At 47.7% G+C, this 20251-nt stretch overlaps 1 protein-coding gene across 11 annotated transcripts in view; it reads left to right on the top strand.

Annotated features, from left to right (window-relative positions):
* Window positions 1-20251, top strand: part of adgrl2a (adhesion G protein-coupled receptor L2a) — a 544699-nt gene that overhangs the window by 413386 nt on the left and 111062 nt on the right. For all 11 annotated transcript variants that reach the window (XM_070886520.1, XM_070886511.1, XM_070886513.1 and 8 more), the window contains one exon: window positions 283-1083. In XM_070886520.1, coding sequence (XP_070742621.1) covers window positions 283-1083 — 801 coding nt within the window. The remainder of the gene's footprint in view (window positions 1-282; window positions 1084-20251) is intronic.

Raw genomic sequence — 20251 nt, 5'->3', positions numbered from 1 at the left:
CTCACCCTCACCCCCACTCCCCTTCACTTCAGCCCTCACACCCCCCCTGCCCCTTACTCCAGTTTTACTTCCCGATCGCTCATAAAAAAAACATCGATAACAGACATTCTCGCACCTGCTTATCGAGTTACACTTTGATGTGTAAAATGTTTAATTTTCAGTGTTTTCAGTTGTACTGTGTTATTAAAAAAAAAAAATAAGCGGTTGTCATTCTGCAAGTGTTTAAAATGCCAATTGACTTTTTTTTTTCTTTTTTTCTCTCCCTCGTTGCCCGTGCCTCAGTTTTTGTTTGCCCGGGGACTCTGAAAGGGGTTGTGGAGTCGGCCTATGTAACCGAGGCTGAGCAGCAGTCCGGGGCCTGGTGTAAAGACCCGCTCCAGGCCGGCGACAAGATCTATTACATGCCGTGGACGCCGTACCGCACTGACACCTTGATGGAGTACGCGTCGCTGGACGACTTCACCTCCAGCCGCCACACCACCACCTACAAGCTGCCTCACCGTGTCGACGGCACCGGCTTCGTGGTGTACGACGGCGCGGTCTTCTTCAACAAGGAGCGCACCAGGAACATTGTCAAGTACGACCTGAGGACCCGCATCAAAAGCGGCGAGGCCATCATCGCCAACGCCAACTACCACGACACCTCCCCCTATCGCTGGGGCGGCAAGTCGGACATTGACCTGGCCGTGGACGAGAATGGGCTGTGGGTCATCTACGCCACCGAGCAGAACAACGGCATGATTGTGGTCAGCCAGTTGAACCCTTACACGCTGCGCTTCGAGGGCACCTGGGACACCTCGTACGACAAGCGGTCGGCCTCCAACGCCTTCATGATCTGCGGCGTCCTGTACGTGGTGCGCTCGGTGTACGAGGATAACGAGAGCGAGACGGGCAAGAACTCCATCGACTACACGTACAACACCAACCTGAACAGGGAGGAGTACGTCGCCATCCCGTTTCCCAACCCGTACCAGCACGTCGCTGCTGTGGATTACAATCCACGGGACAACCTGTTGTACGTGTGGAATAACTATTTCATACTGAGGTACATCCTCGAGTTTGGACCTCCCGATCCTGCCCACGGTAAGAGTCTCCTCTACCTCTTCCAACCTTTCACAGTCGCGTGCTTCCTGTGAGAGATGTCTTTTTATATAAAAGGTTTCAAAATACGCACCTAGATTGTTGCCGCTGAACATACACGAGAGAAAAACTTTATATAGTTATGCAAGTCGAGCGTACAAAATCTGGAAACCTCGGGACCGAGGCCGCTCTGGATTTTGGAACGTCTTTCCAATGTCCCGAATCTGGAAATGCCCGGGCCGAGGTAAGAGGTGGGGGAGGGGAGGCTGGCGAGCGGGAGGAGGTTGGGCGGTGGCGGATCTGGATTTTGGAACATTTTCCGGATTCCGGATGAGCCTGCCACGGATTGGCCAGGTGTCTGTATTCCGGAACATTCCGGAATTCCAGATTTCAGACACGAAACCTGTATTTAGTCTTCCTATTTCTCTTGTTCACTCAATGCAAATATGTAACAATGTTTTACGCAGTGATCTGGAACGCACTGGGCGGAGGAAGCTGATTGAATAGTAACTTTCAAAAGGGAATTGGATAAATACTAGAAAAGGAAACATTTTCAGGACTATGGGGAGAGAGCAGGAGAGTCGGACTAATTGGATAGATCTTTCACAGAGCCAGCACAGGTACGATCGGTCGAATGGCCGTCTTATGTGCTGCACGACTATGATTCATTGTCCATTCACGTGGAACGTTTAGGTTTGGCTTCACGCCAACGCTAAACCTGTGGAGTTTGAATTGGGCATGAAGTCTCAAACTGCAGATAAGCAGTCCATCTCTTTTCCATTTGCCTCAGTGTTTGCCTGGACCCTGGATTCTGGCTGTGTTCACACTGGGACGGCAGAGTCGGTGCGTTAAGGAAAGCACTGAAGTTACAGAGTGAAGGCAGCCTCTGGCTCCGAGGGGTTGGGTACAATTAGTAAGGAGCTTGATAGAAACATAGAAACATAGAAAATAGGTGCAGGAGCAGGCCATTCAGCCCTTCTAGCCTGCACCGCCATTCAATGAGTTCATGGCTGAACATGAAACTTCAGTACCCCCTTCCTGCTTTCTCGCCATAACCCTTGATCCCCCGAGTAGTAAGGACTTCATCTAACTCCCTTTTGAATATATTTAGTGAATTGGCCTCAACTACTTTCTGTGGTAGAGAATTCCACAGGTTCACCACTCTCTGGGTGAAGAAGTTTCTCCTCATCTCGGTCCTAAATGGCTTACCCCTTATCCTCAGACTGTGACCCCTGGTTCTGGACCTCCCCAACATTGGGAACATTCTTTCTGCATCTAACCTGTCTAAACCCGTCAGAATTTTAAACGTTTCTATGAGGTCCCCTCTCATTCTTCTGAACTCCAGTGAATACAAGCCCAATTGATCCAATCTTTCTTGATAGGTCAGTCCCGCCATCCCGGGAATCAGTCTGGTGAACCTTCGCTGCACTCCCTCAATAGCAAGAATGTCCTTCCTCAAGTTAGGAGACCAAAACTGTACACAATACTCCAGGTGTGGCCTCACCAAGGCCCTGTACAACTGTAGCAACACCTCCCTGCCCCTGTATTCAAATCCCCTCGCTATGAAGGCCAACATGCCATTTGCTTTCTTAACCGCCTGCTGTACCTGCATGCCAACCTTCAATGACTGATGTACCATGACACCCAGGTCTCGTTGCACCTTCCCTTTTCCTAATCTGTCACCATTCAGATAATAGTCTGTCTCTCTGTTTTTACCACCAAAGTGGATAACCTCACATTTATCCACATTATACTTCATCTGCCATGCATTTGCCCACTCACCTAACCTATCCAAGTCACTCTGCAGCCTAATAGCATCCTCCTCGCAGCTCACACTGCCACCCAACTTAGTATCATCCGCAAATTTGGAGATACTGCATTTAATCCCCTCGTCTAAATCATTAATGTACAATGTAAACAGCTGGGGCCCCAGCACAGAACCTTGCGGCACTCCACTAGTCACTGCCTGCCATTCTGAAAAGTACCCGTTTACTCCTACTCTTTGCTTCCTGTCTGACAACCAGTTCTCAATCCACGTCAGCACACTACCCCCAATCCCATGTGCTTTAACTTTGCACATTAATCTCTTGTGTGGGACCTTGTCGAAAGCCTTCTGAAAGTCCAAATATACCACATCAACTGGTTCTCCTTTGTCCACTTTACTGGAAACATCCTCAAAAAATTCCAGAAGATTTGTCAAGCATGATTTCCCTTTCACAAATCCATGCTGACTTCGACCTATCATGTCACCATTTTCCAGATGCACTGCTATGACATCCTTAATAATTGATTCCATCATTTTACCCACTACTGAGGTCAGGCTGACCGGTCTATAATTCCCTGTTTTCTCTCTCCCTCCTTTTTTAAAAAGTGGGGTTACATTGGCTACCCTCCACTCCATAGGAACTGATCCAGAGTCAATGGAATGTTGGAAAATGACTGTCAATGCATCCGCTATTTCCAAGGCCACCTCCTTAAGTACTCTAGGATGCAGGCCATCAGGCCCTGGGGATTTATCGGCCTTCAATCCCATCAATTTCCCCAACACAATTTCCCGACTAATAAAGATTTCCCTCAGTTCCTCTTCCTTACTAGACCCTCTGACCCCTTTTATATCCGGAAGGTTGTTTGTATCCTCCTTAGTGAATACCGAACCAAAGTACTTGTTCAATTGATCCGCCATTTCTTTGTTCCCCGTTATGACTTCCCCTGATTCTGACTGCAGGGGACCTACGTTTGTCTTCACCAACCTTTTTCTCTTTACATACCTATAGAAACTTTTGCAATCCGCCTTAATGTTCCCTGCAAGCTTCTTCTCGTACTCCATTTTCCCTGTCCTAATCAAACCCTTTGTCCTCCTCTGCTGAGTTCTAAATTTCTCCCAGTCCCCAGGTTCGCTGCTATTTCTGGCCAATTTGTATGCCACTTCCTTGGCTTTAATACTATCCCTGATTTCCCTAGATAGCCACGGTTGAGCCACCTTCCCCTTTTTATTTTTACGCCAGACAGGAATGTACAATTGTTGTACTTCATCCATGCGGTCTCTAAATGTCTGCCATTGCCCATCCACAGTCAACCCCCTAAGTATCATTCGCCAATCTATCCTAGCCAATTCACGCCTCATACCTTCAAAGTTACCCTTCTTTAAGTTCTGGACCATGGTCTCTGAAATTACTGTTTCATTCTCCATCCTAATGCAGAATTCCACCATATTATGGTTACTCTTCCCCAAGGGGCCTCGCACAATGAGATTGCTAATTAATCCTCTCTCATTACACAACACCCAGTCTAAGATGGCCTCCCCCCTAGTTGGTTCCTCAACATATTGGTCTAGAAAACCATCCCTTATGCACTCCAGGAAATCCTCCTCCACCGTATTGCTTCCAGTTTGGCTAGCCCAATCTATGTGCATATTAAAGTCACCCATTATAACTGCTACACCTTTATTGCATGCACCCCTAATTTCCTGTTTGATGCCCTCCCCAACATCCCTACTACTGTTTGGAGGTCTGTACACAACTCCTACTAACGTTTTTTGCCCTTTGGTGTTCTGCAGCTCTACCCATATAGATTCCACATCATCCAAGCTAATGTCTTTCCTAACTATTGCATTAATCTCCTCTTTAACCAGCAATGCTACCCCACCTCCTTTTCCTTTTATTCTATCCTTCCTGAATGTTGAATACCCCTGAATGTTGAGTTCCCAGCCCTGATCATCCTGGAGCCACGTCTCCGTAATCCCAATCACATCATATTTGTTAACATCCATTTGCACAATTAATTCATCCACCTTATTGCGGATACTCCTTGCATTAAGACACAAAGCCTTCAGGCTTGTTTTATTAACACCCTTTGTCCTTTTAGAATTTTGCTGTACAGTGGCCCTTTTTGTTCTTTGCCTTGGGTTTCTCTGCCCTACACTTTTCCTCATCTCCTTTCTGTCTTTTGCTTTTGGCTCCTTTTTGTTTCCCTCTGTCTCCCTGCATTGGTTCCCATCCCCCTGCCATATTAGTTTAAATCCTCCCCAACAGCACTAGCAAACACTCCCCCTAGGACATTGGTTCCAGTCCTGCCCAGGTGCAGACCGTCCGGTTTGTACTGGTCCCACCTCCCCCAGAACCGGTCCCAATGCCCCAGGAATTTGAATCCCTCCCTGCTGCACCACTGCTCAAGCCACGTATTCATCTGCGCTATCCTGCGATTCCTACTCTGACTATCACGTGGCACTGGTAGCAATCCCGAGATTACTACTTTTGAGGTCCTACTTTTTAATTTAGCTCCTAGCTCCTTAAATTCGTTTCCAAAAAGCAAAAAAATTGCGGATGCTGGAAAATTGAAATACAAAATAAAGAACCATGGGCTGATGGTCATTCGCCTCCGAACCTTTACGCTTTTCGCTTTGAAGGCACCTCGTAGGACGAGAGGTCCTCATCAACGAGAGGTGCTTGTGATTTGTGGCACTCTGTACATAGTGCGGTCATATCACGGAAAGTAGCGGGAGCGAAATGGGGGAAGAAAATGCTTTAAACAGACAACAAGTCCTTCAGTATCGAGAAGACAAAACTAGCAGCAGGGCAGCTCCACCTTTCCAAGCTCAAGAGAGGGAAAGGAAGAAACTGGGGCTGGGGGGTGGATCTGCGTGGGAGTTGTCCGGCTCATTCACCGTGCCTTCGACAGGCTACCAACATCTTCCCCCCCCCCACACCTCTCCCCGCCTCCCCCAATGGCAGTTCATCAATTATTAAGGATGTCATAGCAGCGCATTTGGAAAGAGGTGACATGATAGGTCCAAGTCAGCATGGATTTGTGAAAGGGAAATCATGCTTGACAAATCTTCTGGAATTTTTTGAGGATGTTTCCAGTAGAGTGGACAAGGGAGAACCAGTTGATGTGGTATATTTGGACTTTCAGAAGGCTTTCGACAAGGTCCCACACAAGAGATTAATGTGCAAAGTTAAAGCACATGGGATTGCGGGTAGTGTACTGACGTGGATTGAGAACTGGTTGTCAGACAGGAAGCAAAGAGTAGGAGTAAATGGGTACTTTTCAGAATGGCAGGCAGTGACTAGTGGGGTATCGCAAGGTTCTGTGCTGGGGCCCCAGCTGATTACACTGTACATTAATGATTTAGATGAGGGGATTAAATGTAGTATCTCCAAATTTGCGGATGACACTAAGTTGGGTGGCAGTGTGAGCTGCGAGGAGGATGCTATGAGGCTGCAGAGTGACTTGGATAGGTTAGGTGAGTGGGCAAATGCATGGCAGATGAAGTATAATGTGGATAAATGTGAGGTTATCCACTTTGGTGGTAAAAACAGAGAGACAGACTATTATCTGAATGGTGACAGATTAGAAAAATGGGAGGTGCAACGAGACCTGGGTGTCATGGTACATCAGTCATTGAAGGTTGGCATGCAGGTACAGCAGGCGGTTAAGAAAGCAAATGGCATGTTAGCTTTCATCGCGAGGGGATTTGAGTACAGGGGCAGGGAGGTGTTGCTACAGTTGTACAGGGCCTTGGTGAGGCCACACCTGGAGTATTGTGTACAGTTTTGGTCTCCTAACCTGAGGAAGGACATTCTTGCTATTGAGGGAGTGCAGCGAAGGTTCACCAGACTGATTCCCGGGATGGCGGGACTGATCTATCAAGAAAGACTGGATCAACTGGGCTTGTATTCACTGGAGTTCAGAAGAATGAGAGGGGACCTCATAGAAACGTTTAAAATTCTGACGGGTTCAGACAGGTTAGATGCAGGAAGTATATTCCCAATGTTGGGGAAGTCCAGAACCAGGGGTCACAGTCTAAGGATAAGGGGTGAGCCATTTAGGACCGAGATGAGGAGAAACTTCTTCACCCAGAGAGTGGTGAACCTGTGGAATTCTCTACCACAGAAAGTTGTTGAGGCCAATTCACTAAATATATTCAAAAAGGAGTTAGATGTAGTCCTTACTACTAGGGGGAATCAAGGGGTATGGCGAGAAAGCAGGAATGGGGTACGGAAGTTGCATGTTCAGCCATGAACTCATTGAATAGTGGTGCAGGCTAGAAGGGCCGAATGGCCTACTCCTGCACCTATTTTCTATGTTTCTATCCCCCCCATTGTGTACTGGCAAAAAGTCGCAAGCTTTAAATTTAAAGATGGGTTTTACAAAATGTACAAATTCACGTTCCCTATGCAGAACTGGGAGCTTAGCACGACCTGCAGAATTGTCTGTCCATTGAAATGATCGGCAGGCCTGAATAACCGCACTGGGAAGGGAGTCCTGCGGTGTGCATGGACCTCTTCACCTGAGGTCCAGATCCACACTCACCATGCATGGAGCAGTGGTCTAGGAGAGAGAATATGTAACATCTGCCCAACTGTGTAAACCTGTGGCTCCCAGATATCTTCACTGTCATATACAGCCTAACACACTCTGAAACCCAGACCATCAGTGCGGTATCTGACATATTGTCCACTTGGATTGCACTCTCCCTCTCTTAGTCCCTCTCTGCCATTCCTCCTTTCTCAGTATCCCTTATTTCCTCTCTCTGAATCCCTTGCCCTCATTACCACTCCCTCTGTCCGTCTCATTCTCACACTCCCTTTCTCTCATTCCACCATTCTCGTGCAGTGGCTGCAAGCAGCTCTTTGCTTCTGAAACCCGCTCATCACCTCAACTCCAACTAACCTCTCTGGCAGCTTTGCTGCCGTAGATGCCAGTAGTACCTAAGACTTTTGCTTGCTGGAGCAGCAGTGAGGGGTCACTCTTCGCTTGCTCCAGATATGATTATGGTTTAAATGCTGTCGACATACAGCCAATCCGCAGTTATGGTGTTGCAATTAAGGTCTAATTAGCTGCACAAGAACAAATCTACAAACAGATGAATTCATCCATTTATTTCGAGGGACTACCTGTGATGATGCAGGCCCATCCATCTATTGCAAGTCCATATATCTCTGGCTGGCCCCCACTCCAGGATTGGTGTAAGTTTGGAAGTCAAGGATCGTTACAACTGTCTGAAACATTGGAGTCAGGTAAAAAAATAAAAAGGGGTTTTCTTTCAATCAGTTAACATTAAAACACAAGAGCTATTGTTCCTTTGTCATGGTACAATTCCCTCGATTTTACTCCACTCCACCTGTTTCCCACCCAGCAGCTTGGGTTCAAATGACCCCCAATCTGCCTCAGTTTACTTGTATTCCACATATCATTCTGAATGCCTCTGTCAAATCCACAGCTCAATCTTCTTGCTTCTAGAGACTACTGTGGATATGGGCCTCTAAATTCCTTTGGTACGGGGTATGTACCAAATTCCTGGGTTGCCCCAACGTCGCCCCACCCCTCCAACTCTCTATACGTGGTCAACGCTAAAAGTGCTGCATAAAAATTAGGCCCGACGCACATTGGTGCCCGAGCACTAGGTCACCTGGAAAAATCCAGATCAGCTGCAGTCTAAAGGTAGTTTGTGTAAAGTCCTGCTACAAAGGGTAAGCTTTTGAAAAAGAAGCCTAATTCTAGCACGAATGCAGCAACTGTACAACCATTCATAGAAAGATAGAAAATAGGAGCAGGAGTAGGCCATCCGGCCCTTCGAGCCTGCACCACCATTCAATAAGATCATGGCTGATCATTCCCTCAGTATCCCTTTCCTGCTTTCTCTCCATCCCCCTTGATCCCCTTAGCCATAAGAGCCATATCGAACTCCCTCTTGAATATATCAACAATATATCAACAACTCTCTGCGGCAGGGAATTCCACAGGTTAACAACACTTTTGAGTGAAGAAGTTTCTCCTCATCTCAGTCCTAAATGGCCTGCCCCTTATCCTAAGACTGTGTCCCCTGGTTCTGGACTTCCCCAACATCGGGAACATTCTACCCGCTTCGAACCTGTCCCGTCCCGTCAGAATCTTATGTTTCTATAAGATCCCCTCTCATCCTTCTAAACTCCATTGTAAAAGACCGAGTTGATCCAGTCTCTCCTCATATGTCAGGCCTGCCATCCCAGGAATCAGTCTGGTGAACCTTCACTGCACTCCCTCGCTAGCAAGAACATCCTTCCTTAGATTAGGAGACCAAAACTGCACACAATATTCCCAGGTGAGGCCTCACCAAGTCCCTGTACAACTGCAGTAAGACCTCCCTGCTCCAATACTCAAATCCCCTGGCTATGAAGACCAACATACCATTTGCCGCCTTCAACCCCTGCTGTACCTGTATGCCAACTTTCAATGACTGATGAACCATGACACCCAGGTCTCGTTGCACCTCCCCTTTTCCTAATCTGTCACCATTCAGATAATCTGTCTTCGCGTTTTTGCCCCCAAAGTGGATAAGCTCACATTTATCCACATTATACTGCATCTGCCATGCATTTACCCACTCACCTAACCTATCCAAGTCACCATGCAGTCTCCTAATGTCCCCCTCACAGCTCACACCGCCACCCAGTTTAGTGTCATCTGCAAACTTAGAAATATTACACTCAATTCCTTCATCCAAATCATTAATGTATATTGTAAAGAGCTGGAGTCCCAGCACTGAGCCCTGCGGCACCCAGTAGTCACTGCCTGCCATTCTGAAAAAGACCCGTTTATTCCGACTCTCTGCTTCCTGTCTGCCAACCAGTTCTCTATCCACCAGTATATTACCCCCAATACCATGTGCTTTGATTTTGCACACCAATCTCTTGTGTGAGACCTTGTCAAAAGCCTTTTGAAAGTCCAAATAAAGCACATCCACTGGTTCTCCCTTGTCCACTCTGCTAGTTACATCCTCAAAAAATTCCAGAAGATTCGTCAAGCATGATTTCCCTTTCATAAATCCATGCTGACTTGGACCGATCCTGTCACTGCTTTCCAAATGCGCTGCTATTTCATCCTTAATAATTGATTCTAACATTTTCCCCACTACTGATGTCAGGCTAACTGGTCTATAAATTACCCGCTTTCTCTCTCCCTCCCTTTTTAAAAAGTGGTGTAACATTAGCTAACCTCCAGTCCATAGGAACTGATCCAAAGTCGATAGACTGTTGGAAAATGATCACCAATGCATCCACTATTTCTAGGGCCACTTCCTTAAGTACTCTGGGATGCAGACTGTCAGGCCCTGCGGACTTATCGGCCTTCAATCCCATCAATTTCCCTAACACAATTTCCCGCCTAATAAGGATATCCTTCATTTCCTCGTTCTCACTAGACCCTCAGTCTCCTCGTACTTCGGGAAGGTTATTTGTGTCTTCCTTCGTGAAGACAGAACCAAAGTATTTGTTCAATTGGTCTGCCATTTCTTTGTTCCCCATTATAAATTCACCTGAATCCGACTGCAAGGGACCAACGTTTGTCTTCACTAATCTTTTTCTCTTCACATATATAAAGAAGCTTTTGCAGTCAGTTTTTATGTTCCTGGCAAGCTTCTTCTCGTATTCTATTTTCCCCCTCTTAATTAAACCCTTTGTCCTCCTCTGCTGAATTTTAAATTTCTCCCAGTCCTCATTTTAATCTTAACTCGGAGAAATAATATATTTCATAAGAATTCAGAAGGGACTTTATTACCCAGAGAACAGTTAGAATGTGGAACTTGCTACCACAGGGCGTAGTTCAGATGAATAGCATAGAAGTATTTAAGGGGAAGCTACATAAACACATGAGGGAGAAAGGAATAGAAGGATATGCTGATAGGGTGAGATAAAGTAGGATGGGATGAGGCTCATGTGGAGCATAAGCGCTGACAAGGACCAGTTGGGCCAAATGGCCTTTTTCTGTGCTGAACATTCTGTGTAATTCTATGTAATGTAATGATCTTTTACTGTCCTACAATTCACACTGGCGTTCGAGACAGTTGTGCAGACTTACAATGCATGTGCTTGAATGTGCACAGACGGGCCTCCAAGGTGATGTGTTGAAACCCTCATCCCTGCCTTGTATCGAGCTGATCCCATGGTGCTCAATGCTCTGTATAAGCAGAGTCCGTGTTGCCATGGTTGCAGCTCCGCTTCCATTCCATCCCTTCGGGCCATTGCCAAGCTCCGCCCCCCTTTCACTGCCCTCTTTGGGCTTCCACGCTTACCATTGTTAATCAGCTCGCCTCCAAACCATGTTTTGGTTTCTCAACACTGTCTTAATCCAGACAGTATTTGTGGCAACGATCAAGGCTCGGCGAAATAGAGAGAGTGCGCGAGTGAAATCGAAAAGGATCACAGTTTGGGAAAACGGCATGAGAATCCTGAAGACATTTTTACATTGCTGCCTCATCCTCGCTCCCATCAGCTGTGCTCTTTAGTAGCAGCCACCTGACCGATTTTGGAAGAGATGGCATCTTCCGTCCACACCAATGGCGCCCGGCAAATCTGCCCTGGTTTCGGGGCCGCCGGTTCCTTCACCTAAACGTGAGAAGCCAGGGTTTGTTTTCTAATTACAGTCGTCGAGTCTCGGCATTCCACGGGTAGCGCCCAGTTTCCTTGTCACCTGACTGAAGAGTGAAAGCGCAAGAGCGGGGGGAGGGGGAGCGAACTTTCACCCTCGCAACAATCTGACAGAGTAAAAGCATCACCAGAGTCCAGGGCATAACGGACCGCCCCGTTTGTGCCTGTGCGGCAACCTTCTGCTGCAGTCGGCGAAGAACGTCACAACTCTGACCCAACCCCCCCCCCCCCCTGGTTTTTCAGTTTGATTTGGGAGGTGGGATATTCACATCAGGTTTATATAAAAGGAATGTGAGTCCCATGCTGATTTGTGCTGCACTCACTTTAGCACAGTGTCACTGCCAATGCAGCCCAAGACCCGTTGAAAGACGCAGTTTCTGTGGCTATCCCCAGAGACAGTGCCACCCCAGCAAAGGTGGGGGAGGGAGGCAGTCATCTTTGGAGGCGGCCATGTTTTTTTTGCTAGTAGGGGGGCTAGCCACGCTTCCTGATAACAGGGGACTTAGCCATATTTGCTGATCGGAGTGGGAGGTGGCCATGTTTACTGCTGGAGGGCGAGGGGGGCCATGTTTTCTGGCAAAGCTGGAGACAGCCCTGTTTTTTTTGGTGGTGGAGATGGTCAAGTTTCCTGGTGGAAGAGGAGGCAGCCATGTTTTCTGCTGAACTGCAATGTGGCTATTCCTTCTGGCGGCCGGAGGGGCAGCTATGTTTCCTGGCAGATGGTGCGGTGAATATGCTTAGCTGCCCTTCTGTGGCCAGCAAAGGGTTATATATTTTCTCTCTGTTTGCTGATATTTTTGGCTCTTTCCCAGCCATTGCTTGAAACAAAATCGCAACAGTCAACCACATCTGCAACTCTTCTCTCGATGCGCCTGGCTCTTGTGGAACTTTCCCCACGGTGTAAATGGGGCACTTTCCCCAGATCTGGGACCCCGAGGAGAAGCGAGAGGGCCTGTTCTTGGGGCAGTTATACAACCAATGTGCCATAAAGTTGCAAAGCAAAAATCAACACAGGCGTTTAGCTAAGTAATCTATACTCCCAGCACATAGACTGGCTCTGACAGCCCTTCCTGCTACCCCTGAACTGAAGTATGAATATGAGTCTCAGATGCTGGTAGTGTAGCTGGCCTAGACTCACACAGAACGATGAAGAGAATGATGGAGAGGCGAAATTAGGAAAGAAAATATAGTTATGATGGGAAACTCGAAAAGACTGTTTTCAAGAGAGGGGCAAAGGTTACGGCAATATCTAATAACATTTTGAAATGCCTCAGCGAGGGTAATTAGTGAAAGGTTATTTCAGCTGTTTGGTAAATGGGTAACAAGGAGACGAAAGTTCAGGATTAGTACTAAGTGGGATTACTTCGGCTCCCAACTTTGAAGCACTCTGGGATCATTATCATCGGCAGTCCCTCGGAATTGAGGAAGACTTGCTTCCACTCTAAAAATGAGTCCTTAGGTGGCTGAACAGTCCAATACGAGAACCACAGTCCCTGTCACAGGTGGGACAGATAGTGGTTGAGGGAAGGGGTGGGTGGGACTGGTTTACCGCACGCTCTTTCCGCTGCCTGCGCTTGTTTTCTGCATGCTCTCGGCAATGAGACTCGAGGAACTCAGCGCCCTCCCGGATGCACTTCCTCCACTTAGGGCGGTCTTTGGCCAGGGACACCCTGGTGTCGGTGGGGATGTTGCATTTTATCAGGGAGACTTTGAGGGTGTCCTTGAAACGTTTCCTCGGCCCACCTTTGGCTCGCTTGCCGTGAAGGAGTTCCGAGTAGAGCGCTTGCTTTGGGAGTCTCGTGTCAAACATGCGGACAATGTGGCCCGCTCAGCGGAGCTGATCGATTGTGGTCAGTGCTTCAATGCTGGGGATGTTGGCCTGGTCAAGGACGCTAACGTTGGTGCGCCTGTCCTCCCAGGGGATTTGCAGAATCTTGCGGAGACATCGCTGGTGGTATTTCTCCAGCGAATTGAGGTGTCTACTGTACATGGTCCACGTCTCTGAGCCATACAGGAGGGATATTTGCTGCTTACTACCTAAGTCTGCATAGGATGCTGCCCGAGATGGGAACCATAGTTATGAGGAGAGACTTAAGATATTTGGGACTATTGGCCACTGGTGCAGAGAAAGATTTTTAATTTTAATTATGAAGTGTGAACAGTGAAACACTGTTTCCTCTGGTTGTGGAGTCAAATGACGAGGGAGTCATCAATTTAAAATGATCACTGGGAGAGTGAGGAGAGAGAGGTTAGAGGAAATTTCAGACTTTGGTGCAGGGAGTGGTTGAGGCAGAGACCATTGCATCTTTTAAGGGACGATTGGATAAATATTAGAAGCAGAGGAAGACACGAGATTACTGGAAGAGAACTGAGCACTGGGTTAAGTCTTCTGTGCTGCAAACTTCTGTGCTTCTGTGGTAAGTTATTCGAAGCATTGAGGGGAAGGTTAGAAGAAATGTTTTCACACACCGTTATAAGAACATGGAGTCCTTTGCCATAAGTGGCCATTGAAGCCAAGTTGATCAGAACATTTCAAAGGGAGTGGGATAAACATTTAAAGGAGCCGAATATTAAAAGATGCAAGGATATAAGAACATAAGAACATAAGAAATAGGAGCAGGAGTAGGCCGTATGGCCCCTCGAGCCTGCTCCACCATTCAATAAGATCACGGCTGATCTGATCATGGACTCAACTCCACTTCCCCGCCCGCTCCCCATAACTCCTTATCCCCTTATCGTTTAACAATCTATTTCTGTCTTAAATTTATTCAATGTCCCGGCTTCCACAGCTCTCTGAGGCAGCGAATTCCACAGATTTGCAACACTCTGAGAGAAGAAATTTCTCCTCATCTCAGTTTTAAATGGGCGGCCCCTTATCCTAAGATCATGCCCTCTAGTTCTAATCTCCCCCATCAGTGGAAACATCCTCTCTGCATCCACCTTGTCAAGCCCCCTCATAATCTTATATATTTTGATAAGATCACTTCTCATTCTTCTCAATTCCAATGAATAGAGGCCCAGCCTACTCAACCTCATAAGTCAACCCCCTCATCCCCGGAATCAACCTAGTGAACCTTCTCTGAACTGCCTCCAAAGCAAGTATATTCTTTCGTAAATATGGAAACCAAAATTGCATGCAGTATTCCAGGTGTGGCCTCACCAATACCTTACATAGCTGTAGCAAGACTTCCCTCCTTATACTCCATCCCCTTTGTAATAAAGACCAAGATACCATTGGCCTTCCTGATCACTTGCTGTACCTGCATACTATCCTTTTGCGTTTCATGCACAAGTACCCCCAGGTCCCGCTGTACTGCGGCACTTTGCAATCTTTCTCCATTTCAATAATAACTTGCTCTTTGATTTTCTTCTAAAGTGCATGCCCTCACACTTTCCAACATTATACTCCATCTGCCAAATTTTTGTCCACTCACTTAGCCTGCCTATGTCCTTTTGCAGATTTTTTGTGTCCTCCTCACACTTTGCTTTTGCTCCCATTTTTGTATTGTCAGCAAACTTGGCTACGTTACACTCAGTCCCTTCTTCCAAGTCGTTAATACAGATTGTAAATAGCTGTGGTCCCAGCACTGATCCCTGCGGCACTCTACTAGTAACTGGTTGCCAACCAGAAATATGGAGTCTTAAAGTAGATAGGTCCGATGTGGAGCAAGCTCCAGACCACAGGGGTTAAGTGGCCTCTGTCTGTGGTTCTATGGAGAACAAATGGAGATTGCCCGCCTGTTACAGACCCCGTCCACTTTTCACTTCATTGAAATTAACGGAATGAAAATCGGGCAACTTCTACGTCGGGCGTTCGGTTCCCCAAGATTACAAGGAGGTGAAGGCAAAACATTAACTTCGTGGAGAGAATGATAGAGTGCAACAGAAAAATAGAGTTTGAAGAGGCGGGGTATGAGGGAAACTGGGCTACCAAGAGGTGGGCAGAGAGACACATAGAGAAACACTGCACACCATGACATTGAGAGAGAAAGAAAAATGAGCTCCGAGGACCAAAGGGAAATACGGCACTGGGTTATCTTGTGTATTGGAGGTCAGATCGGAATGGGCATCAGCAGAAACTTGACCTCTAAAAGGCACCGGGATCCGTCTGTATGCTGGGCATGTGCCAACATTAATTTAGACGCCAGTTTCAATAAACTGGCAGCCCATTGAAAGGCAAATCATCTCCCTTGTATCTGCCAGCTTGCCCCATTTTTGTCCATTGCTTCTCCTCCCACCTATCGGGTTGCCAGCTGTTCAGTTGGATGGACTATTTATTGAGCAGACCATCCTTTCTGTAAAAACGAATTCTAAAATGGGAGCTGCACAGTTGAGGTCCAGAATTGTGGTTTTTTTTAGTCCAGTTTCTGTTTCATCTGACAGTGCAGGATTCACAGCGAAATCTCCAAGCCGGGCTGATTCCGACTTCCTGTAGTTACTGAAATGCCCTGGCCTTGAAACCGAGCCTCCAGCAGATAGAAGGAGCAGCCTGACTCGAGGGTTCATGGCACCGCTGCTAAATCTGTAACATCTAAACAAAAGAGCTGGCATACGGGCAGGATTCAGGATATCCTGCAACAATGGAGACAGACTGCACTGAAAATGTACACTCCAAATATAACAGATGATTAATACGACTAGACAATCGTTGAAATAATTGGTCTCATGCAATTTTGCACAAGTTTTATTTATTTTTTTCTTGAGGCACATTTCCTCCCCTCCCAGCTCTGGAGCCAGTTCTGCTCTCTGTCGGGTTTTAGACTCAGTGCCACAGATCAGAGCCACTTTGTTCTGCCCCCTGTTAGTTTGTTTCACATTGATAACTACAAACAAAGTTGAATGTTGGAACTGTTTCTGTCTCTTGGCCCAAGGGTTGGGTCGCCTTTCCTAATCAATCCTTCCCTTGGTCAATGTCTGTTTTGTTGGATGCTTATCTGTGAAGGGCCTTGGGACATTTCTGATAAAGAAGCCATATTTAATGCAGGTTGTTGTTTATGACAGAAGCTTGTATAACGAGCAGCCCCTCACGACCGTACAACAGGGAGTGGGGATGTTCGCTGATGATTGCAGTGTTCAGTTCCATTCACAACTCCTCAGAAAATGAAGCAGTCCATGCCTGCATGCCACAAGACCTGAACGACATTCAGGCTGATAAGTGGCAAGTAACATTCATGCCACACATGTGCCAGGCAATGACTATCTCCAACAAGCGAGAGTCTGACCACCTCCCTTGATATTCAACAGCATCACCATCGTTGAATCCCCCACCATCAACATCCTGGGGGTCACCCTTGACCAGAAACTTAACTGGACAGAAATACTGTGGTAACAAGAGCAGGTCAGAGGCTGGGTATTCTGTGGCGAGTGTCTCACCTCCTGACTCCCCAAAGCCTTTCCACCATCTACAAGGCACACGTTAGGAGTGTGTTGGAATACTCTCCACTTGCCTGGATGAGTGCGGCTCCAACAACACTCAAGAAGCTCGACACCACCCTTCCCCCATCCTCCACCTTAAACATTCACTCCCTCCATCATTGGCGCACAGTGGCTGCAGCGTGTAGCATCTATAAGATGCACTGCAGCAACTCGCCGAGGCTACGTCGGCAGCACCTCCCAAGCCCGTGACCTCTACCCTTTAGAAGGACAAGGGCAGCAGGCGCATGGGAGCACCATCACCTGTAACTTCCCCTCCAAGTCACACATCATCCTGACTTTGGGGATATATCGTCGTTCCTTCATCGGCGCTGGGTCAAAACCACTGTGGGAGTACCTTCACCACACGGACTGCAGTGGTCCAAGAAGGCAGCTCACCAGCACCTTCTCAAGGGCAATTGGGGATGAGCAACAAATGTTCGTCTTGCCAGCGACGCGCACATCCCGGAACGAATAAAAGGAAAACCGGGCGGGCAGTGCCTCAAATTGCAAGGTGCCAATTCCACTGCAGGCGTCGGACAGTAAATAGCTGATCAAAGCAGAAGGCAGGTGGGTACAGTGAGACTGAGATGGAAAGAGCCAGATAGGGAAGGAAAGAGGATATGGATAAACACCATAAAAGATGTGGAAAGAGATTCTGGGTGGGCAGTGAAAGGCAGACAGACCTTGGGACAAGGGACATTGGGAAAGGAAGACTGGATAGCTAGACATCCATGAGCAAACTGATCTCCTCATGGCAGGGATGAACATGATGAAGAGGGGAGGGGAGAGCGATAGATAAAAGTCGAGAGGTGGGTTGGGTATGATGACGACCATGGTGAAGGAGCAGTAGACTTGTCCTTTGCCATTTGTCCAACAAAATAAAGGGCCTTGCTGATCTTCCAAGTCCACCCCGGAAATGGTCACCTGACTTTTCCCGTTACCAATGCTGATGGACCGGCTCTGTTCCTCCAGCATTATCTGTCTTTCTTTCACGTTTCCAGCACTCGCAGGTCTTTTCCTCATGATCTGTGCTGTAATTTATTTGTGCTTCACAATTTGCATTTCTCACCTTGCGGTAGAGAAGATATATCCACTTGTGATGGAGTACAAAACTAGGGGCCATAAATGCAAGGTGGTCGCTAATGCATCCAAGAAAGAATTCAGCAGAAATGTCATTACCCAGAGAGAGGTTACAATGTGGAACTTGCGATCACAGGAAGTGGTTGAGGCGAGATAAACACATGCGGGAGAAAGGAATAGAAGGACTGATAGTGAGATGAAGTAAGGTGGGAGGAGGCTCGTGTGGAGCACAAAAACTAAGGCAGGCAGCCCCTCCGGAGGCGTGGCAATGTTGGAACATTTCATCCTCCGCAGAGGGCAGGGGTCCCACCTACATTCAGCTAACACCCCTGACCCCAATGGGCGAAAGTCCCACTCCACCATCGGAAGAGTCATAGAATCATAGACGTTTACAGCACGGAAGGAGGCCATTTTGGCCCATCATGTCCGCGCTGGCCGACCAAGAACTATCCGGCCTAATCCCACCTTCCAGCTCTTGGTCCGTAGCCCTGTAGGTTACGGCACTTTAAGTGCAGATCCAAGTATTTTTAAATGTGGTGAAGGCTTCTGCCTCTACCACCCTTTCAGGCAGTGAGTTCCAGACCCGCACTACGGATCGGAGGAGCAGGCCTTTGTTTACTGTTTAGTTCACATGTTGTGGAATTTTGGTGGTATTAAGACAAACTTTAGTTATTATATGAGCCTGGTCTGTGAGTGTTACTAGGTTGTGAGACCTGGCACGGCGGGAGGTGGGGTGGGTGATGGGGGGTGTGGGGGGGGGGGGGAGGTGGGGTAAAAGTAAAGGCTGCTCCTCCCCTATACTGACAGCTACGTGAGCATGTGCTCTGCTGGATAGCGTTCAGGGATAGCAGCAGTGCCTTATTTTACCCCACATCAGCCCAAGATTCTAAGACCAATAGTAGCAACTTTTCTGTCACCCTTACTATAGCTTCAAGCAATGGATTGGAAAACTGATTAATGTGGACCATCTACTGTGTGATATTGGGATCATTCTGTGAACCAGAATGATACCAGGGCTTAAAGGGTTAGATGATGAGGGACAGCTTGCAAAGACTGGGCTTGTATTCCCTATTCCAGGGAGTTCTCAACCGGGGGTCCGCGGCCGTCCTAGAGGTCTGCGAGAGGGTCTCAACTTTCAGGTGGTCCAACATAACTAACCTCAAGGATTAAAAAAAAAATACCACCCCCCCCCGCCCCAAATGTCTGTGATGATGGCGGCTCTGCCGCTGAGCCCTGGCCCCCACTAGCTGAGAAGGGAGATGAGATGGGCTCTGGTCGCTGAGCGCAGATCCCCGGCTCGAGCTCTCTGTCCTCCACTCTCCTCTCGCCGGGTCCCACTGTCGATACGGACTGACCCCCTGTATATACGGGCTGTCTCGCTGTATATACGGACCAACCCGCTGTATATACGGACCGAGCCCTGTATATACGGACTGACCCCCTATATATACGGGCTGTCTCGCTGTATATATGGACTGACCCCCTGTATATACAGAACGAGCCCCTGTATATCCGGACTGTCTTGCTGTATATACGGACCGAGCCCTGTATATACAGACTGACCCCCTGTATATAGGAACAGGAATAGGCCCTACGGCCCCTCGAGCCTGCTCCGCCATTCAATAAGATCATGGCTGATCTGATCATGGACTCAACTCCACTTCCCTGCCCGCTCCCCCTAACCCTTTAACCCCTTATCGTTGAAGAAACTGTCTATTTCTGTCTTAAATTTATTCAATGTCCCAGCTTTCACAGCTCTCTGAGGCAGCGAATTCCACAGATTTACAACCCTCTGAGAAATTTCTCCTCATTTCAGTTTTAAACGGGCGGCCCCTTATTCTAAGATCATGCCCTCTAGTTCGAGTCTCCCCTATCAGTGGAAGCATCCTCTCTGCATCCACCTTGTCAAGCCCCCTCATAATCTTATACGTTTCGTTAAGATCACCTCTCATTCTTCTTAATTCCAATGAGTAGAGGCCCAACCTACTCAACCTTTCCTCATAAGTCAACCCGCTCATCTCCGGAATCAACCTGGTGAACCTTCTCTGAACTGCCTCCAAAGCAAGTATATTCTTTCGTATATCCTATGGAAACCAACGGGGAGAGGGCGGGTAAGTGGAGCTGAGTCCACCGCCAGATCAGCCATGATCTTATTGAATGGCGGAGCAGGCTCGAGGGGCTGGATGACGTACTCCTGTTCCTAATTCTTATGTTCTTATGTTCAAAACTGCACGCAGTATTCCAGGTGTGGCCTCACCAATACCCTGTAT

The sequence above is a fragment of the Pristiophorus japonicus genome, chromosome 8 (genome assembly GCF_044704955.1).
Source record: "Pristiophorus japonicus isolate sPriJap1 chromosome 8, sPriJap1.hap1, whole genome shotgun sequence".
In the NCBI taxonomy this organism is placed as follows: domain Eukaryota; kingdom Metazoa; phylum Chordata; class Chondrichthyes; family Pristiophoridae; genus Pristiophorus; species Pristiophorus japonicus.
This window is presented reverse-complemented; position numbering and strand designations above follow the sequence as displayed.